General features: G+C 34.5%; 1 protein-coding gene across 1 annotated transcript; it reads left to right on the top strand.

The window, feature by feature from the left end:
* Positions 1-1,147: 1,147 nt before the first annotated feature.
* Positions 1,148-4,190, top strand: LOC141380847 (uncharacterized). The gene is made up of 2 exons (XM_073942610.1): positions 1,148-2,797; positions 3,837-4,190. The coding sequence occupies exons 1-2, from the start codon at positions 1,815-1,817 to the stop codon at positions 3,886-3,888; spliced, it is 1,035 nt and encodes a 344-aa protein (XP_073798711.1). The 5' UTR covers positions 1,148-1,814; the 3' UTR covers positions 3,889-4,190.
* Positions 4,191-16,378: the final 12,188 nt, after the last annotated feature.

Here is a 16,378-nt window from a genome sequence, read left to right on the forward strand (position 1 = left end):
GATTCTGCTTGACAAGTGTATTCAGCATTAAACTCCACAGTTATACGTGTGATTGTTTATGTCTTTATAATATTAAATAAATAAATAATAATAAATGTAACAATAATAAATTAGGAAATTACCCATGGCAACTTTAATGTAATATTTATTTTCTTTTCGGCTTAGTCCCTTTATTCATCTGGGGTCTTGATGTAATATAGTTTGGTACATTTATCTTCGGGTCACATCGATTAATGATATTTTGTTTTTGGCCCTTCATTCAAACGTTTTAGGACTTCTGACTTTGTAATAGGACTATATCAAAATATATGTTGAACATATGATGTTTTGTATAGGTGAAATCCAAATATTACCACAACCGTTTATTACCACTGCCCAAGATCAACAAATAAATTTAGTGTCCAGCTATAAGTATTTAGGCTTTTTACTCGATCAGGAGCTTTCTTTCAAAGTACATATAGCAAATTTGGTAAGGAAATTGAGAGTTAAGCTCAGATTTTACTATCGAAATGCATCCTGCTTTTCTCTTAAAGCTCGCAAACATTTGGTGTCTGCAACATTTTTACCCTTGATTGACTATGGTGATGTTTTATATATGCATGCTTCAAACAAATGTCTTCAGCCTTTAAACTCTATCTACCACAGTGCTCTAAGGTTTGTTACAGGCTGTCAAAGACTTACTCACCATTGTGAATTGTATGCCAAAGCTGAGTGGCCTTCTCTGTATGTAAGAAGGTACACCCATTGGATGACTCTGGTCTACAAGGCTCTTCTGGGACTGGTGCCTTCATATGTTCCTTTCTCCATAAGTCTAAAAGTATGCCCTATGCTCAAGTGAAGCTTATCATTTAACTGTTCCCCGGGTTCGAACTGAAATAGGGAAGCGAGCCTTTAGTCATGCCGCCCCCTCATCCTGGAATACTCTTCAGTCTGAACTAAAGATATCTGAGCTCATCCCAAATGACATCGTTTCGCTCTATTTTTTTTAACAAACAACAACAGTCCATTTCTCAATGTATGTGTTTTTAATATATTGAAATGTGATAAAGCTGGAAAACTAAACTGTATTTTTATATTATATCTATTATATATTTATTACTAATATTATTACATTTTTATTTTTTATTTATTTTTATTTTTTATATAAATCGTGTGTTGCAGACCTCTTGGCCAGGTCACCCTTGTAAATGAGATCTTGATCTCAATGGGTTTTTTATCTGGTTAAATAAAGAAACATATATATATATATATGAATTTGGATATCATTTATATATAATTAGCATATTTCAGATTTGGATGTGGGATGATTTACAAAAACAATGCCCAAACTTTTTCTAATTAAGGGTCAAAAATCAAGTTGATCGAGGGCTGCGGGCCAAAGATAAATACAGTTGAAGTCAGAATTAATATTAATTTCTGTTTAATGGAGAGATAGCTAAATTGTACGTAGTGTATGTGTGAATGTGAGAGTGTTTGGGTGGTTCCTAGTGATGGGTTGCAGCTGGAAGGGCATCCGCTGTGTAAAACATAAGTTGGCGGTTCATTCCGCTGTGGTGTCCCCTGATTAATAAAGAGACTAAGCCAAAAAGAAAATGAATGAATGCATGAATGACTATTAAAAACATTAACCCTAACCCTCCCCAAAAAATCGCCCTCTCTTCTCAGATGGGATAATGAGACAAATCAAAAGGTTACCCCCTTAGTAAGGCCCTAGTTTGGGGATCTCTGGTTGAGAGTCTATTTTGCATGTTGTTTTGTTGCTGCTTCTCTCATTACACTCTGTCTCATGAGAGACCTATAGTTAGACCACCTTCATGCACACTTTTATAAGCCTGCAATCACTCGCTTTAATGCACTCATCTACATCTCAGCCAAGACATGTTGTTTATCTTATAATTTTAGTTTATCTCTCTTGTGCCTCAATGAATATTTCTCAGAGTAGTGAGGGTATTGGCACTGTGCTGCCTCTTACTAGTTTCGAGAATGTGCTGTTGTTCCTCTTCAATATAATTCTCGCCACCACCATCATTTTCCTCAACGTGTCCGTGTTTCTCTCCATCGTCATGAACAGATCTTTGCGCACGGAGAACCGCTTCATGTACATGCTCAGCACGTGTCTCAGTGACATCAGTACGGGCGTCTCGTATTACTATGTTGGAGTTTTGGATGTGCGGGATTCTTATGACTCCCCAACACGCACTTTTTACATCGCACCCACTTTTTTGGGTCTGTCCTACATGGCGATTCTGGCCGCGCAGGCGGATCGCTACCACGCGGTTTCCGCGCCTTTCAAATACTCAGTGCGCATGAGCAGAAACAGAACTCTGCTGGTGATCCTGGCCTACTGGGTTTATGCTTTTGTGATTGTGGCTGTCAATAATTTAGTGACTATGGGGGTCGCTAAAAGAGTGACAGGCTTTGGTACGTTCGTGGCCAACATATTCACAGTCATCATCATGATTGGCTTGAACGTCCGTCTGTTTTTAATCGCCAAATACCAGTTAGATCGAGAACCTCCGAGCGAAGAGCGCGAAAACAAGCGCGCGTCCGTTTACCTCATAATCATAGTGGCCGTGTTTTTTCTGATCGCGTGGTTGCCGATTTTCCTGCATATTATTGTGTGTAATTTTGCAGGCTCTGCGTGTTATACGTTTAAAAATGAAGGTTCAGACCCTCTGCGCATTCTGCCTCGGGTGAATGCAGTTTTGACTCCCTTGTTATACATTAGGGGCTGTTCTGCACTAAGGAGCACACTACTAAGCAAAGTCTGGAGGGCATCATGCTGCAAGAGGAAAGGGTAAAGTTTCAGAGACTTTCTGTTTGTCCTCCACACATGTTGCACAATATTTACTGTAATGAATCATTAAACATCTTTAATGTATTGTTTGAATGACATTAGGTATTTGTTGTTTGAAAACAATTAGGTAATTTTAATATTCAGTTACATTTATTTACTTTTCAAAGCAACTTACAGATTTTGAGGGGAATTCTCTTCAACCATTAGTTATGCCCATCTTTTGATACATTCACACTTATAAATACTCTAAAGCCATGATTAGAGATTCTGAATGTAGCCAGGATGTTTCAGGCAAACATCAGCCTTGTGATCATGCACTGCAAAAAAATGCTTTTCTTACTTAGATTTTTTGTCTTGTTTCTAGTCCAAATATCAAAAAATTCCTAAATCAAGAAGAATTTTCTAAACAAGCAAAACATATTGCCTTGTTTTGAGAAATATTATGCCAATATTAAGTCAGTTTTTCCTTAAAACAAGCTAAATAATCTGCCAATGGGGTAAGCAAAATAATCTTATGTCAAAAGAAAAAACAAGGTTAACTTGCTTACCCCATTGGCAGATTATTTTGCTTGTTTTAAGGAAAAACTGACTTAATATTGGCATATTATTTTTCAAAACAAGGCAATATGTTTTGCTTGTCTAAAAAATGCTTCTTGATATAAGAAATTTTTGATATCTAGACTAGAAACAAGGCAAAAAATCTAAGCAGGAAAAGCATTTTTTGCAGTGTGATTTTGTGTTTTTAATGTGCAGTTGTGATTTTAACTGCATCACAAAAATACAAAAATCATTATCATTTTAAGGCTGTTATCCTGGTTAAAATGGCTTTTTATAGGTCTGTGTCTTAAAGACAAAACAAAGATGTGATTTTATAGTCAAAATAAATCTAAAGTGTTATGTTTATCATTTTTATAAGATGGCAAACCGTTTCAAAACACTGTCTTTCATAGATCTGGCTTGTCCTTTATAGGCCAATATGTTACACTTACATCTGTTGCATTTGTTTTTGCCCTTTCCTTGTCTTTTTTTTTTTTCTCAGTGTAAACCCTCTGTCTGTGAAGAAGAATGAAGCTGTTGTGTTCAAGATGTGAAATCCCAATTAAACCAAAGAAAGAAAGAATGTTTATATGATCAAGTGCCACATGAACATTTTACCCTCAGGCTTTATGTTTGTTTTATATGAAAACACTTTTTTAATATCACAAGATATCTCACAGACTCCACCAGGAATGGTGGTTGGCCTCAGATTAAATCTTAAGATTGTTAATATCAGTATATTTTAAGTTCCTCCTTCCCCATATACAAATATATGGTAGAAAATATATGTATCTTTTCTAGGATGTGTTGCCTGATAAATGGCTCTTGCTGCTATTAAAATATTTTTTTCAATAAATTATACTTTGTTTATTACTGTGACTCATGTTCAGTTAAGTTGGTTTGTCTGTACATTCTAGTCAAGATTAAAGAATACGTGGCCACAAACCACAATTCAGATATGATGTAGGCCTTTTTCCCTTTTTTTGTAATTTGTTAAATGGTTTAAATGGTCATAAAAGACTTCTACAGGGTAAATAAAATGAAATAGTTGCCTAAATAGCTATATATATATATATATATATATATATATATATATATATATATATATATAGTTCCTAAAGTTTGTAAAGTTTAGTTTAGTTTTAGTCCTATATATATATATATATATATATATTATTATATGTATATATGTACTATATTGTATATATGTACTTTACATACAGTTATACAGTTGAAGTCAGGCTTAACTTGGTTAATTAGATTAACTAGGCAGGTTAGGGTAATTAGGCAAGTTATTGTATAAGATGGTTTGCTCTGAAGACAGTCAGAAAAAAATAGCTTAAAGGGGCTAATAATTTTGTCCTTAAAGTAGTTAAAAAAAATAAAAACTGCTTTTATTTTAGCCGAAATAAAACAAATAAGACTTTCTCCAGAAGAAAAAATATTATCAGACATACTGTGAAAATTTCCTTTCTCTGTTAAACATGGGAAATATCTAAAAAAAAGAAAAAAAAATTAAAGGGGGTCTAATAATTCTGACTTCAACTGTATATATATTGGCTGACCCCCGAAGGAAAATGAATGAATGAATAATATATACTGCATTTCGTGGCCTTGTACTTGTACATGTGTAATGACAATAAGTTGAATCTAATCTAATCAATGAAGAGAGCTAGTCCTAATGTCTCCATTCAATGATCCTGTTCTCTAATCAAGTGATCAAGACACATAATTAGTTTAATTCAATGGTTAAAAAACTATCAACAGTTTCACGAAATCACAATACTTTTAGAATATGTATGTAGATCATGTTTCTCAGAGATGGGTTGCGGCTGGAAGGGCATCCGCTGCGTAAAAACGTGCTGGATAAGTTGGCGGTGCATCCCGCTGTGGCGACCCCGGATTAATAAAGGGACTAAGACGGCAAGAAAATGAATGAATGTAGATCATGTGTTAGAATTAAATGGTGGCTTAATTCTTACAAATAAATAAGAGGCCCATGCCATCTCCCACTCAGCTTGCATCGTTGAAATATTTACATGGCAATCAGCAAATCTGGAACCCATACAGGCTATAAAAAAAGATAATTTTAGTTATTTAATCATTATTTAATCAACACCATTGTTGTTTTTAACATATTTAATTTCAAATTAATAAATATTATTAAATAATTAATAAAACCACAATATGCATTCACATGTGTTCAGGGCTGGACTGGGGCAAAAAAACGGCCCTGGCATTTTGGGCCAGAGCGGCCCACTACATTCAGTCAAAATGCTATCTGTCTATGCACGTCCAATATATTTATCAACTCATATTTTATAAAACACAAAGGCCGTATATATGAAATAAATAAATAAATACAAACTTTAATCTCAATTTAATTTCTGTATAATGTCCATAAAGATATTTGTTGAGTTCTAAAAAATACACTATTCATTCATTTATTTTTCTTCGCCTTCGTCCTTTATTCATCAGGGGTTGCCGCAGCGGAATGAACTGCCAACTATTCCGGCATGTTTTATGCAGCAGATGCCTTTCCAGCCACAACCCAATATTGGAAATCACCCATACACACTCAATCACACACACACTCATACACTACAGCCAATTTAGCTTATTCAACACACTATTCACTCAGCCTATATTTCAATAATAAACAAAAACTGCCTGCTAATGCATGGGTAAATCTTCAAAGGGAACAGTGTACTTTATAACCTCATTCACCTCATCCTGCTTGCTGTTTCACTATCTAAACAATGAAAACATAATATAAGTCAAATTTGTTTCATTTTGATGTTATGATTAACAGACACCACACAGCCTTGTGTAGCTATATGTTTATATAAGCGTCATCTTCACTCTGTATATTTATAATACAAAACAGGGCTTAAATATAACCGCCTCCTTTCATTTTCATTGAAAAGACTGAAATTTACCCCGTCTCTTTTGCAGAATATCAGTTTTAATAATCAATAACGGCCATTATAACTGTATAATGTACAACAAATTTATACGATAAAGGCCAGCAATCAGTCAATGTGCAGAATCACATAAATTAATATATTTTGCTTAACATTCACTGATGTACTTGCTCTTTTGGGGATGTGCTTTCTTGTTCCCCTTTGCTATCTATTCCAGTGCACTTGATTTCACATTCATAAGAGAATAGATGAGAAATTACAAGCTTGATTGCATTTACTGTGGAGCCCTGTCATAATGAATCAAGTCAAAACACACAAACACACACACAAATCCTGCATCCAGTCAGATGCATTTACTTTCACCTGTATGTTTAGGCACACAAACACATGGGAAGGTGATTTTTGAGTATCAGATCGTCAAGGGACTTTAAAATGTGTATGTAATTACTGTGATTAACCAGCCAGAACTAATTAGTCTCTGATCAAAACATTGCCTTGTTTGTAAAGTTTAGTTTAGACAGCCTCCCAGGGAACCTATTTAGCGTAATGTACTGAAATAATTATGGTAATAGATAACAAGCTTGTAGTTTAGTGGACTTGGTATACCCACTTGGACTTGGTAGTAAACAACTACTTTATGTATTTATATAATAGATTATAGTTTTCACATGACATCATTAATTACAGGTGAATAGAAATCGCTATCAGAACATCAAAATATTTCTGTTTTATGTTGTTTATAATTGTTTAAATCTGCCAAAATATGAAATGACGAACAGCTTTTATAGACTTCCAAATGTTTTTGCTATTAAAAGGGAGACAGTTCAAGAAACTGGCTGAAAAACGGATGAAAAGCCGGCATGTAATAAACATTTTTTCAGTATATCCATCTGTACAAACTTTTTTAAACGCGATAATTCATTTGACAGCACCAATAAAGATAATATAAAGGCCTAGCTATGTGCATGAATATGTTAATTTGTTATATAGATATCCAACGTCATCTCATTCGTACAAGTCAATGGGTAAGCAAAATAATCTTGTTTTTCGATTTGTGATAAGATTATTTTGCTGACCCCATTGGCAGATTCTTTTGCTTGATTTAATGAAAAACTCACTTCATTTTGGCATTTTATTTCTTAAAACAAGACAATGTTTTGCTTGTCTAGAAAATGCTTCTTGATTTAAGAACTTTTAGATATTTGGACTAGAAACAAGACAAAAAATTGAAGTAAAAAAAGCATTTTTTGCGGTGTGAACAGTCAATATTGCTAAAAAAAAAAATTAAAAAAAAGTATACTTATTACTTAATATCCTTAAATTTAAGCCAATGCTTTGACCCAAATATACGGCCCATGAAAGACACAAAAATCCTCCTTTTAATTTCTCTTATGGGGTCCAGAAATCTGAGATCTGTAACAGTGAGTGGCGTTTTGTCACTTTCCAGAACCTTCTGTTTCACAGAACAGTGTTGGTGGATGAATCTGGAATGACAAAATTCAATGGGTTGCCAAAACTCATCTCTTCCAAGAGCACTAAGGCCTATAACCCCTCCCCATGTTATAGTTTGTTGCTGAATAAAAGCTGTCTAAAACTATATTTTAAAACACATCCTTATACTTGTTTGGTTTCTGTTTTTAAAATGATTTTGGAAACTAATGCATATTGCAAAATTTAAAAGCACAACCATGATGACCCTGACAGGAAACAAATAAAAATCCCAATAGTGCAAAGTCTCGTGTGATAAAACAAGTTGTATTTCAGTCTCACAGGATCTAGTCACATCTACTTAAACACCCCTTTATCAGCTTTAATGTTCTCTTGTCTACTGAAGGCGCGTTACAATGTTCACCTTTAACCTAACCATTCCACTCTCTGTTGACTTTTTAAATCCTGAAGATTACTTGATTTTTATTTTCCATATCCTGTTTGCTACAGCTTCGGCTCTCCTGGCAGGGTCAGTGGTCATCGGCATCATGAGCAGTAAAGCCCTGCGCTCCCAAAATCGCTTCATCTTCATGTTAAACACCAGCATCAGTGACACTTTAACCGGCTGCTCTGTCTTCTACCTCGGCCTGTTTGACGTCCAAGAAGGCTATCCGTCCCGAAACGGCAGTTTTTACATTTTGCCGTCATTTCTAGGGGTGAACGTGCTGACATTTGTGTTTGCACAGTTCGATAGATACCTGGCTGTTTGTCATCCGTTCTTCTACAGCCGGTACATTACGCGCGGGTCTGTGATCTGCGTCTGCGCGTTCTGCTGGATTTATACATATTTAATTGTAACTGTTCAGGGTGTCATCCCAGTCGCGTTTGCCGCTCAAATGAACGCGTATTTGGTCATATTTCTGCAGGTGATCGTAGCTGTTAAAGTTTTAATGACCATCAAATTGTACATGATCGCGAGGAATCAACTCAAACGCGAAGCGCCGAGCAGCGACAAGGACAGCAAGAAAGAGTCGCTGCGCATTATCGTGTTTGTGGTCATTTGTTTTCTCATTTTATGGGGTCCGTCCTTTGTTAACATTTCCGTGAGATTTGTGACCAGGAATGGACTGAAGTTCAGAAATGAAGCCACGAATCTTTTCGCGATCATGGCGCGGTTTAACGCGCTCAGCACGCCCGCGCTCTACATCTGGGGCAGTCCAGCGTTGCGCGCGGCCGTCTGGAGCTCCGTGTGGAGTAAAATATTCAGAACAACGACAAGGTTTATATCCGACTCTTATTGTGTATTAAATGCTTAGCAATATTTTAAAACAAACTGTAATACTTCCAAAACTTCCCACATGAAAAAATATACTAACATTTACCTTATGTAAAGTGTCCATGGGCATTTGAAAGGTCATAAAACATTAATATTATTAATATATACTGTTTCAACCATACTGGAGTGTAGCTATTGTACTATGTATTATGGTACAACGCTTTGTTAATGAATGCAACAGCATACTGTCCTTTTAACTAAGTAAAATATACAATATCACCAACAGATTTAAGTTTGTCTTGGTTCAAAAGCACTTTAGTATTTACTAAAAAATCATCTATATTTAAATATAGTTTAGTTTCTGTCAGTATACCAACTTTAGAATCTAAAATATATTATTATTTTCCTGAAAAGTTAAATGTGAATTTAAAAACAGAAGTTATATTCTAAAATCCAAAAACCTGTGACTACCAATAGAATGTTTTAATTTTAAAAGTTTTTAAGCAGTGTTTCAGTGTAAGACTTTTAATCAGCATTAGGCTACTAATCAACCAAACATGATCACATCTGTAGACATATATATGTTTATGTTTTGTCAATGTTATTCTAAAAACATATGTCAATGTCTTTTTTTTTTACACAGGGTGGATTCTGGCATTGTGAAGCCCCACAACGAAAACAGAATTTTCAGCATTACGTGGAGCACCAGACAAACATGAACACTGCAGACTCCTCTAGCTGCTGAAACATTACATTTAAGTCATTAGCTAAAAAAGAAATCAGGTTTTACTCTGACAGGCCTGTTGATAGAATGCCAAAATGATTTTTGATGGATCTCAGAATCAAGGTTGGACTTGTTTACATGTATTTAACGGCTTATTTTTACAGTTTGTCTTGGCCTAAAATATTTTAATTAGACTTTCTCACCATTTTATTTAGTTTTTATGGTTTTGATAAAAAACACACACACACATAACTTCACATATAAAAACCAAAAGAAAGCATGAAATGTAGGCCTACCTGTATAGTTGACATGTCATTGTGTTTCTCACATTATTTTTTAGGTTACATTTATACACCATATCTTGAGGCAGGGGTGCAACTACACATTTACTGAGGGGTATGCGGGTTCAAATTTTGTGTGATCCCTCTTATTTTATATTAATTAATTAATAATAAATGAAGAAAAATTTTCCAATTAATCTTATAACTTTTGACATTATGAATGATTTGACAGTTTATTTTGATAAAAATAAAAACAAATCTAAACAGTTACATCTACATGAACACTTTAGGCTGTGGGACTGCATGTTATTGTGTTAAATGATTTTGAATTAAACAATAACAATATTATATTCGTTTAAAATGCAAAATAATGTTTTTTTAACAAAACATATTTATTTATTTTTATTATTTGAAACTTTTAATAAGGATAATTTTAAAAATAGTTTTGGCACAACGGCGCCCCCCCATGTGTGGCGCCCCTATGCGCCGCATATACTGCATACCCCCTTGTTGCGCCACTGTCGTGAGGTTACTTTATTTGGTACCTCATAAAATGCCTTTTCTGTAAATAGTCATGCAAGCGGCTAAGAGATGCAATTTTGAATAAAAAAAAATTATGTTTAACAAATAATCTTTTTAAATTCGTTTTTAAATACATACAAACCTGTATTGCTAAGATAATCATTATATATTGTTTTGAAAATGGATTTCAGTGCCTAATTCACTGTTTCCAAATGTATAACATCTTTGTTCATATTTATTTTTACAAAGATATGCTATCTAATAATAAAGGTCATCACATTGAGTTTCAACATCCAAATGCAATATAATTACTCTGTATTTGCATCATTTAAGTTAGTCATGTATATTTGTATATAATATAGTGACAAAACTGAAAGTTTTTTATTGTTGTTGTTTTAGGCAAACAAAACGATAATCCTAAACTTTATCGGATTGTTTTAATAAAACTTTTAAAAATATATTCCCATTTATAAAGATACAAACTTTTGACGATTTGGATAACATAGCAGCAGATTAAAGCCCATTTCAAAACTCAAAATGTTTAACTGTTTTGAAAGGAATTGGTGTGAGCTGTGAGAACAGCTGAAACCGGTCTGAGAATGAAGCTTTATAACACTGAGACCCTAAAAAAGGGTGAGCTCAAAACTGGCATTATTATTTTTTTATGGTATTTTGGCTTATATTAACAGACAATTGTTTTTGTTGGACAAGGTTTAATTTAAAGGTTGTTGTTAGTAAGACTAAGTTGAGATTACTAGTTTATTAAATATGAATAGTTTATTAATTTACTAATTTAAAAAATGTAATGTCCAAGACCTCAAAAAAAAAAAAAAAAAAAACTCCTTTCAATGCTACAACTCCTCCAGAAATCTGAGATCTGTACCAGTGAGTGGCGTTTTGTCACTTTCCAGAACCTTTTATTTCACAGTTCAGTGTTGGTGAAAGAATCTGGAATGCAGAATCCTTGACAAAATTCATGGAGTTGCCAAAACCCACTAAACAATGCCTAACATTTTTCTTAACCTCTCCCAATGTTACAGTTTGTAGCCCACTAGACGCCATCTAAAACTATGGTTTCAAACATTCTCATGCTCGTTTGGTTTCTTAAGTCACTTTGTAAAACTGTTTTCTTAAAGTAATGCATATTGCAAAAAAGCGCACCCATAAGATCCTGACAGGAAAAAAAAGAAACCCCTAAAGTGCATACTAGTCTCATGTGATAAAACAAGTTGTATTTTAGTCTCACAGGATCGAGTCTCATCTACTTAAACACCCCATAATCAGCGTGCACTAGTGTCCTCGATCTTGTCTACTGAAGGCGCGTTACAATGGTCACCTTTAACCTAACCATTCCACTCTCTGTCGACTTTTCAAATCCTGAAGATTACTTGATTTTTATTTTCCATATGCTGTTTGCTACAGCTTCGGCTCTCCTGGCAGGGTCAGTGGTCATCGGCATCATGAGCAGTAAAGCCCTGCGCTCCCAAAACCGCTTCATCTTCATGTTAAACACCAGCATCAGTGACACTTTAACCGGCTGCTCTGTCTTCTACCTCGGCCTGTTTGACGTCCAAGAAGGCTATCCGTCCCGAAACGGCACTTACTATATTTTACCGTCATTTCTAGGGGTGAACGTGCTGACATTTGTGTTTGCACAGTTCGATAGATACCTGGCTGTTTGTCATCCGTTCTTCTACAGCCGGTACATTACGCGCGGGTCTGTGATCTGCGTCTGCGCGTTCTGCTGGATTTATACATATTTAATTGTAACTGTTCAGAGTGTTATTCCAGTCGCGTTTGCCGCTCAAATGAACGCGTATGGGGTTATAGTCCTGCAAGTGATCGTGGCGGTCAAAGTTTTAATGACCATCAAATTGTACATGATCGCGAGGAATCAACTCAAACGCGAAGCGCCGAGCAGCGACAAGGACAGCAAGAAAGAGTCGCTGCGCATTATCGTGTTTGTGGTCATTTGTTTTCTCATTTTATGGGGTCCGTCCTTTGTTAACATTTCCGTGAGATTTGTGACCAGGAATGGACTGAAGTTCAGAAATGAAGCCACGAATCTTTTCGCGATCATGGCGCGGTTTAACGCGCTCAGCACGCCCGCGCTCTACATCTGGGGCAGTCCAGCGTTGCGCGCGGCCGTCTGGAGCTCCGTGTGGAGTAAAATATTCAGAACAACGACAAGGTTTATATCCGACTCTTATTGTGTATTAAATGCTTAGCAATGTTTTAAAACAAACTGTAATACTTCCAAAACTTCCCACATGAAAATAATCTAGTAACATTTACCTTATGCAAAGTGTCCTTGGGCATTTAAAGGTAATAAAACATTAATAATATTAATAATACGTAGCCTATTATTATTATTATTATTAAATACTGTTGTGTTTTTGAACCATACTGAAGTAAAGCTATTATCCAGTGGATTATGGTTGTTTTGTCGGACAAAGTTTATGTCCCACTCTTTTTGTGTTGTTGTGTTAAATGTTTGAAGAGTTTAGATGCAAAAACCTCTAATTGCTGTCTGAAATTTTCTTCTAAAATGAGCATTTTTATCAGGCTCCTGAATGGAAATTCAGTAATATCATTTTTTTTTTTTGGCAAATAACAATTTATTTTATGGTATTTAAAGTGAAATAACTCAACATAAACAAATGAGGCTGAGACAAAAAAAAGTCATTTCAATGGATACGGCACTTGGAGGTTTTTGCATCTGAACTCTTCATTTATTAAAATATTTTTTTTATTAAAATAAATTATGTAATACTTCCAAAACTTCCCACATAAAAAATAGTCATATTTACCTTATGTAAAATGTCCTTTGGCATTTGAAAGGCAATGAAACATTATTATACTAATATATATATATATATATATATATATATATATATATATATATATATATATATATATATATATATATATATATATATATATATATATATAGGCCTACACAGTATTGGGTTTTTAAAAATATCACTATAGTTAAGTACCACAGCAAATATACAATATCTCTTAACAGATTCAAGTTTATATCATGGTTAAAAAGCACTTTAGTATTTACTAACAAAAAAACTCTATATTTTTAAATGTAGGTTAGGTTCTGTCAGCATATATACCAGCCTACCTACTTTAGAATCTAAAGTTAAATGTGTTTAAAAATCAGAAACTAAAATCCAAAAACTTAAGAACACCAATAAAACACTTCACTTTTAATTTTTTTTTTTAGCGTTTCAATGTATTCCTTTTTCAAATCCAGCAATATTACCAATGAACCAAACATAACGCATCTGCAGTCACATTCACTTCATGTGTGTTGTTTCTGTATGTTTCAGGGTGGAAGTGAAGCCCAGCAAAGGAGACAGAGTTCTCAGCATTAAGCGGAGCACCAGAGAAACATGAACACTGCGGACTCCTCTGCTGCTGAAGCATTGATCCGAGCTATCTCAGTAGAGTAGATAAACAATCAATCAGGTTTGACTCTGACAGGCTTGTTGACAGAATGCCAAAGTGGTTTTTATTATGTCTATGCATTATTGATAAATCTCTGAATCAAGGTCGGACTTACTTACATGTTTTTAAGTGATTTATTTTTATTTAAAGCTTGTGTTGGCCTAAAAGACTTGAATACGTTCTCTCTCCACATTACGTTGTATTTGTTTCGGGGTTTCGATGAAAAACATCCAGACCTCACTTAACTTCACATATGAAACCAAAAGAACATGAAACTCACCTGTGGTTGACGCGTCACTGTGTTTCTCACACCATTTGTACATTTTTAGGTTCGATTTACACACCATGTTGTGTAGTTGTCTGTACCTCATAACTTCGCGCCTTTTTTCCCTAATAACCGATGCAAGCTGCTGAAGCAAAGCGCGCGATTTTGAATGAAAAAATAACAATGTCGGCAAACTAATCTTAAAAAAAAAAAAAAAAAACTAGTTTTCAAATACACTTGTACAAACCTCAAAGTATTTACTAAATCTAAAATTTTTTGCTGTTGCAAATTTAGAAAAATTAGTGAGTAATTTGCTGACTAATTCAGTTCTTTAATGTTTTTAAATGTCTAACATATTTTGCCGATATATATATATATATATATATATATATATATATATATATATATATATATATATATATATATATATATATAGATATTTATCTAATAATAGAGGGCATGACTTTCAGTTTCGACACTCTTATCCAATACATTTAGTCTGCACTTGCATAATATATAAGTACTCACTTAAAATAGTTGGGTTAATAATAACCTAACAAGTAACCCTTTAAAGGGTTGTTTTGGCACCGAGCTGCTGTTGGGTTATTTTTTATTGGGTTATTTGTTTACTCAACAGTTTGGGTTACACAAATAACTAACTTGTTAGGTTATTTTGCCAAAAAAAAAAATTGCTTAACCACTAATATCTCAAATGTGTGTATCATTTCCTCAAACAAGAACTGTAGAAATGAACACGGAGGTAGAGAGAGCTTTTATCCGTATATAGATCAGCTATAAAGCAAATTCATCAAATTACAAGTGCTGATGAAACTAATATAAAAAACACGACACTGAGAGGTAATTTGATTTAAAAAATTACAATATTATTTTGTGAGCTAAAATAAACTTTATAACGCAGAAACAACATTACATACACATATTAATACAGCTGTTCTGTCAGTTAAATCATTTGACTGTTCAAATGTAAGATTTTTGAGCCAACTGGTTTAGTTATTAAATAAATAACCCAACAAAGGCTAAAAATATCCCAACAAAGCATCAAAAATGAAACTCAACTGGTTGAGTCAATAAATAACCCATTAAAGGTTCAAAATAACCCAACAAAGTGCCAACTATCTTTTACTCAACTATTGGGTTAAATAAAAAACTCAACGTTTTTTAGAGTGTAGTCATGTCTGTATTTGTTTTCACTACCTGACAAGTCTTGTCCAAGTTTTAGCAACAACACACAATAACTTGACTTCTAGTTGATCAATTGGTATCAGAAGTGGCTTATATGAAAGGCAAAGGCCTCTAGATTAAGCTTATTCTACCAAAATAAAATATGATCATGCCTTATTAATTATATAGTAAAGGACAGTAAGGTCTGACTTTTCTTAGACTAAAGTCTTGTCACTGAATAGAAATAATGTCCAGTATAGAGTATAAAGTCCTGCTGCAGTGGAGACAGAATGAATATTGTGTCTGACTCCATCATGAGCTTGGAGGACTGCATCCATACATCTCTGACATGACTCACATCACTGATTAATAAAGTCATCTGCAATGGCAAAGAAAGAGTTCATCAAGATTCTTTGCAATCATATTCAATGTCTCCATCCAATGTCATCCCCAGACATGCTCAATAATGTTCATGTGTGGTGACTGGGCTGGCCAATCCTGCAGCAGCTTGACCTTCTTTGCTTTCAGGAGCTTTGATGTGGAGGCTGAAGTATGAGGAGCGCTATCCTGCTGGAGAATTTGCCCTCTCCTGTGGTTTGTAACATAATGGGCAGCACAAATGTCTTGACACCTCAGGCTGTTGATGTTGCAGATCTCTCGCACACTGAACGAACCCCAAACCATTATTTTTCTTTTACCAAACTTGACTGATTTGAGTGAGAATCTTGGCTCCACGCGGGTTCGAGTAGGTTTTCTGCAGTATTTGTGATGATTGGGATGCAGTTCAACAGATGATTTATTAGAAAAATCCACCTTCAGCCACTTTTTCAACGAATCAACTGGAAGTCAAGTTATTATGTGTTGCTCAAGTTATTATGTGTTGCTCTTACAACAAGACTCTTGTCAGGTAGCGTATAATAGCAGTAGTAACTACAAACTGAAAGTTATTTTAGTTGTAGTTTCAGACAAACAGAACCATAAGA

The sequence above is a fragment of the Danio rerio genome, chromosome 25, assembly GCF_049306965.1.
Source record: "Danio rerio strain Tuebingen ecotype United States chromosome 25, GRCz12tu, whole genome shotgun sequence".
NCBI classification, from domain to species: Eukaryota; Metazoa; Chordata; class Actinopteri; order Cypriniformes; family Danionidae; genus Danio; species Danio rerio.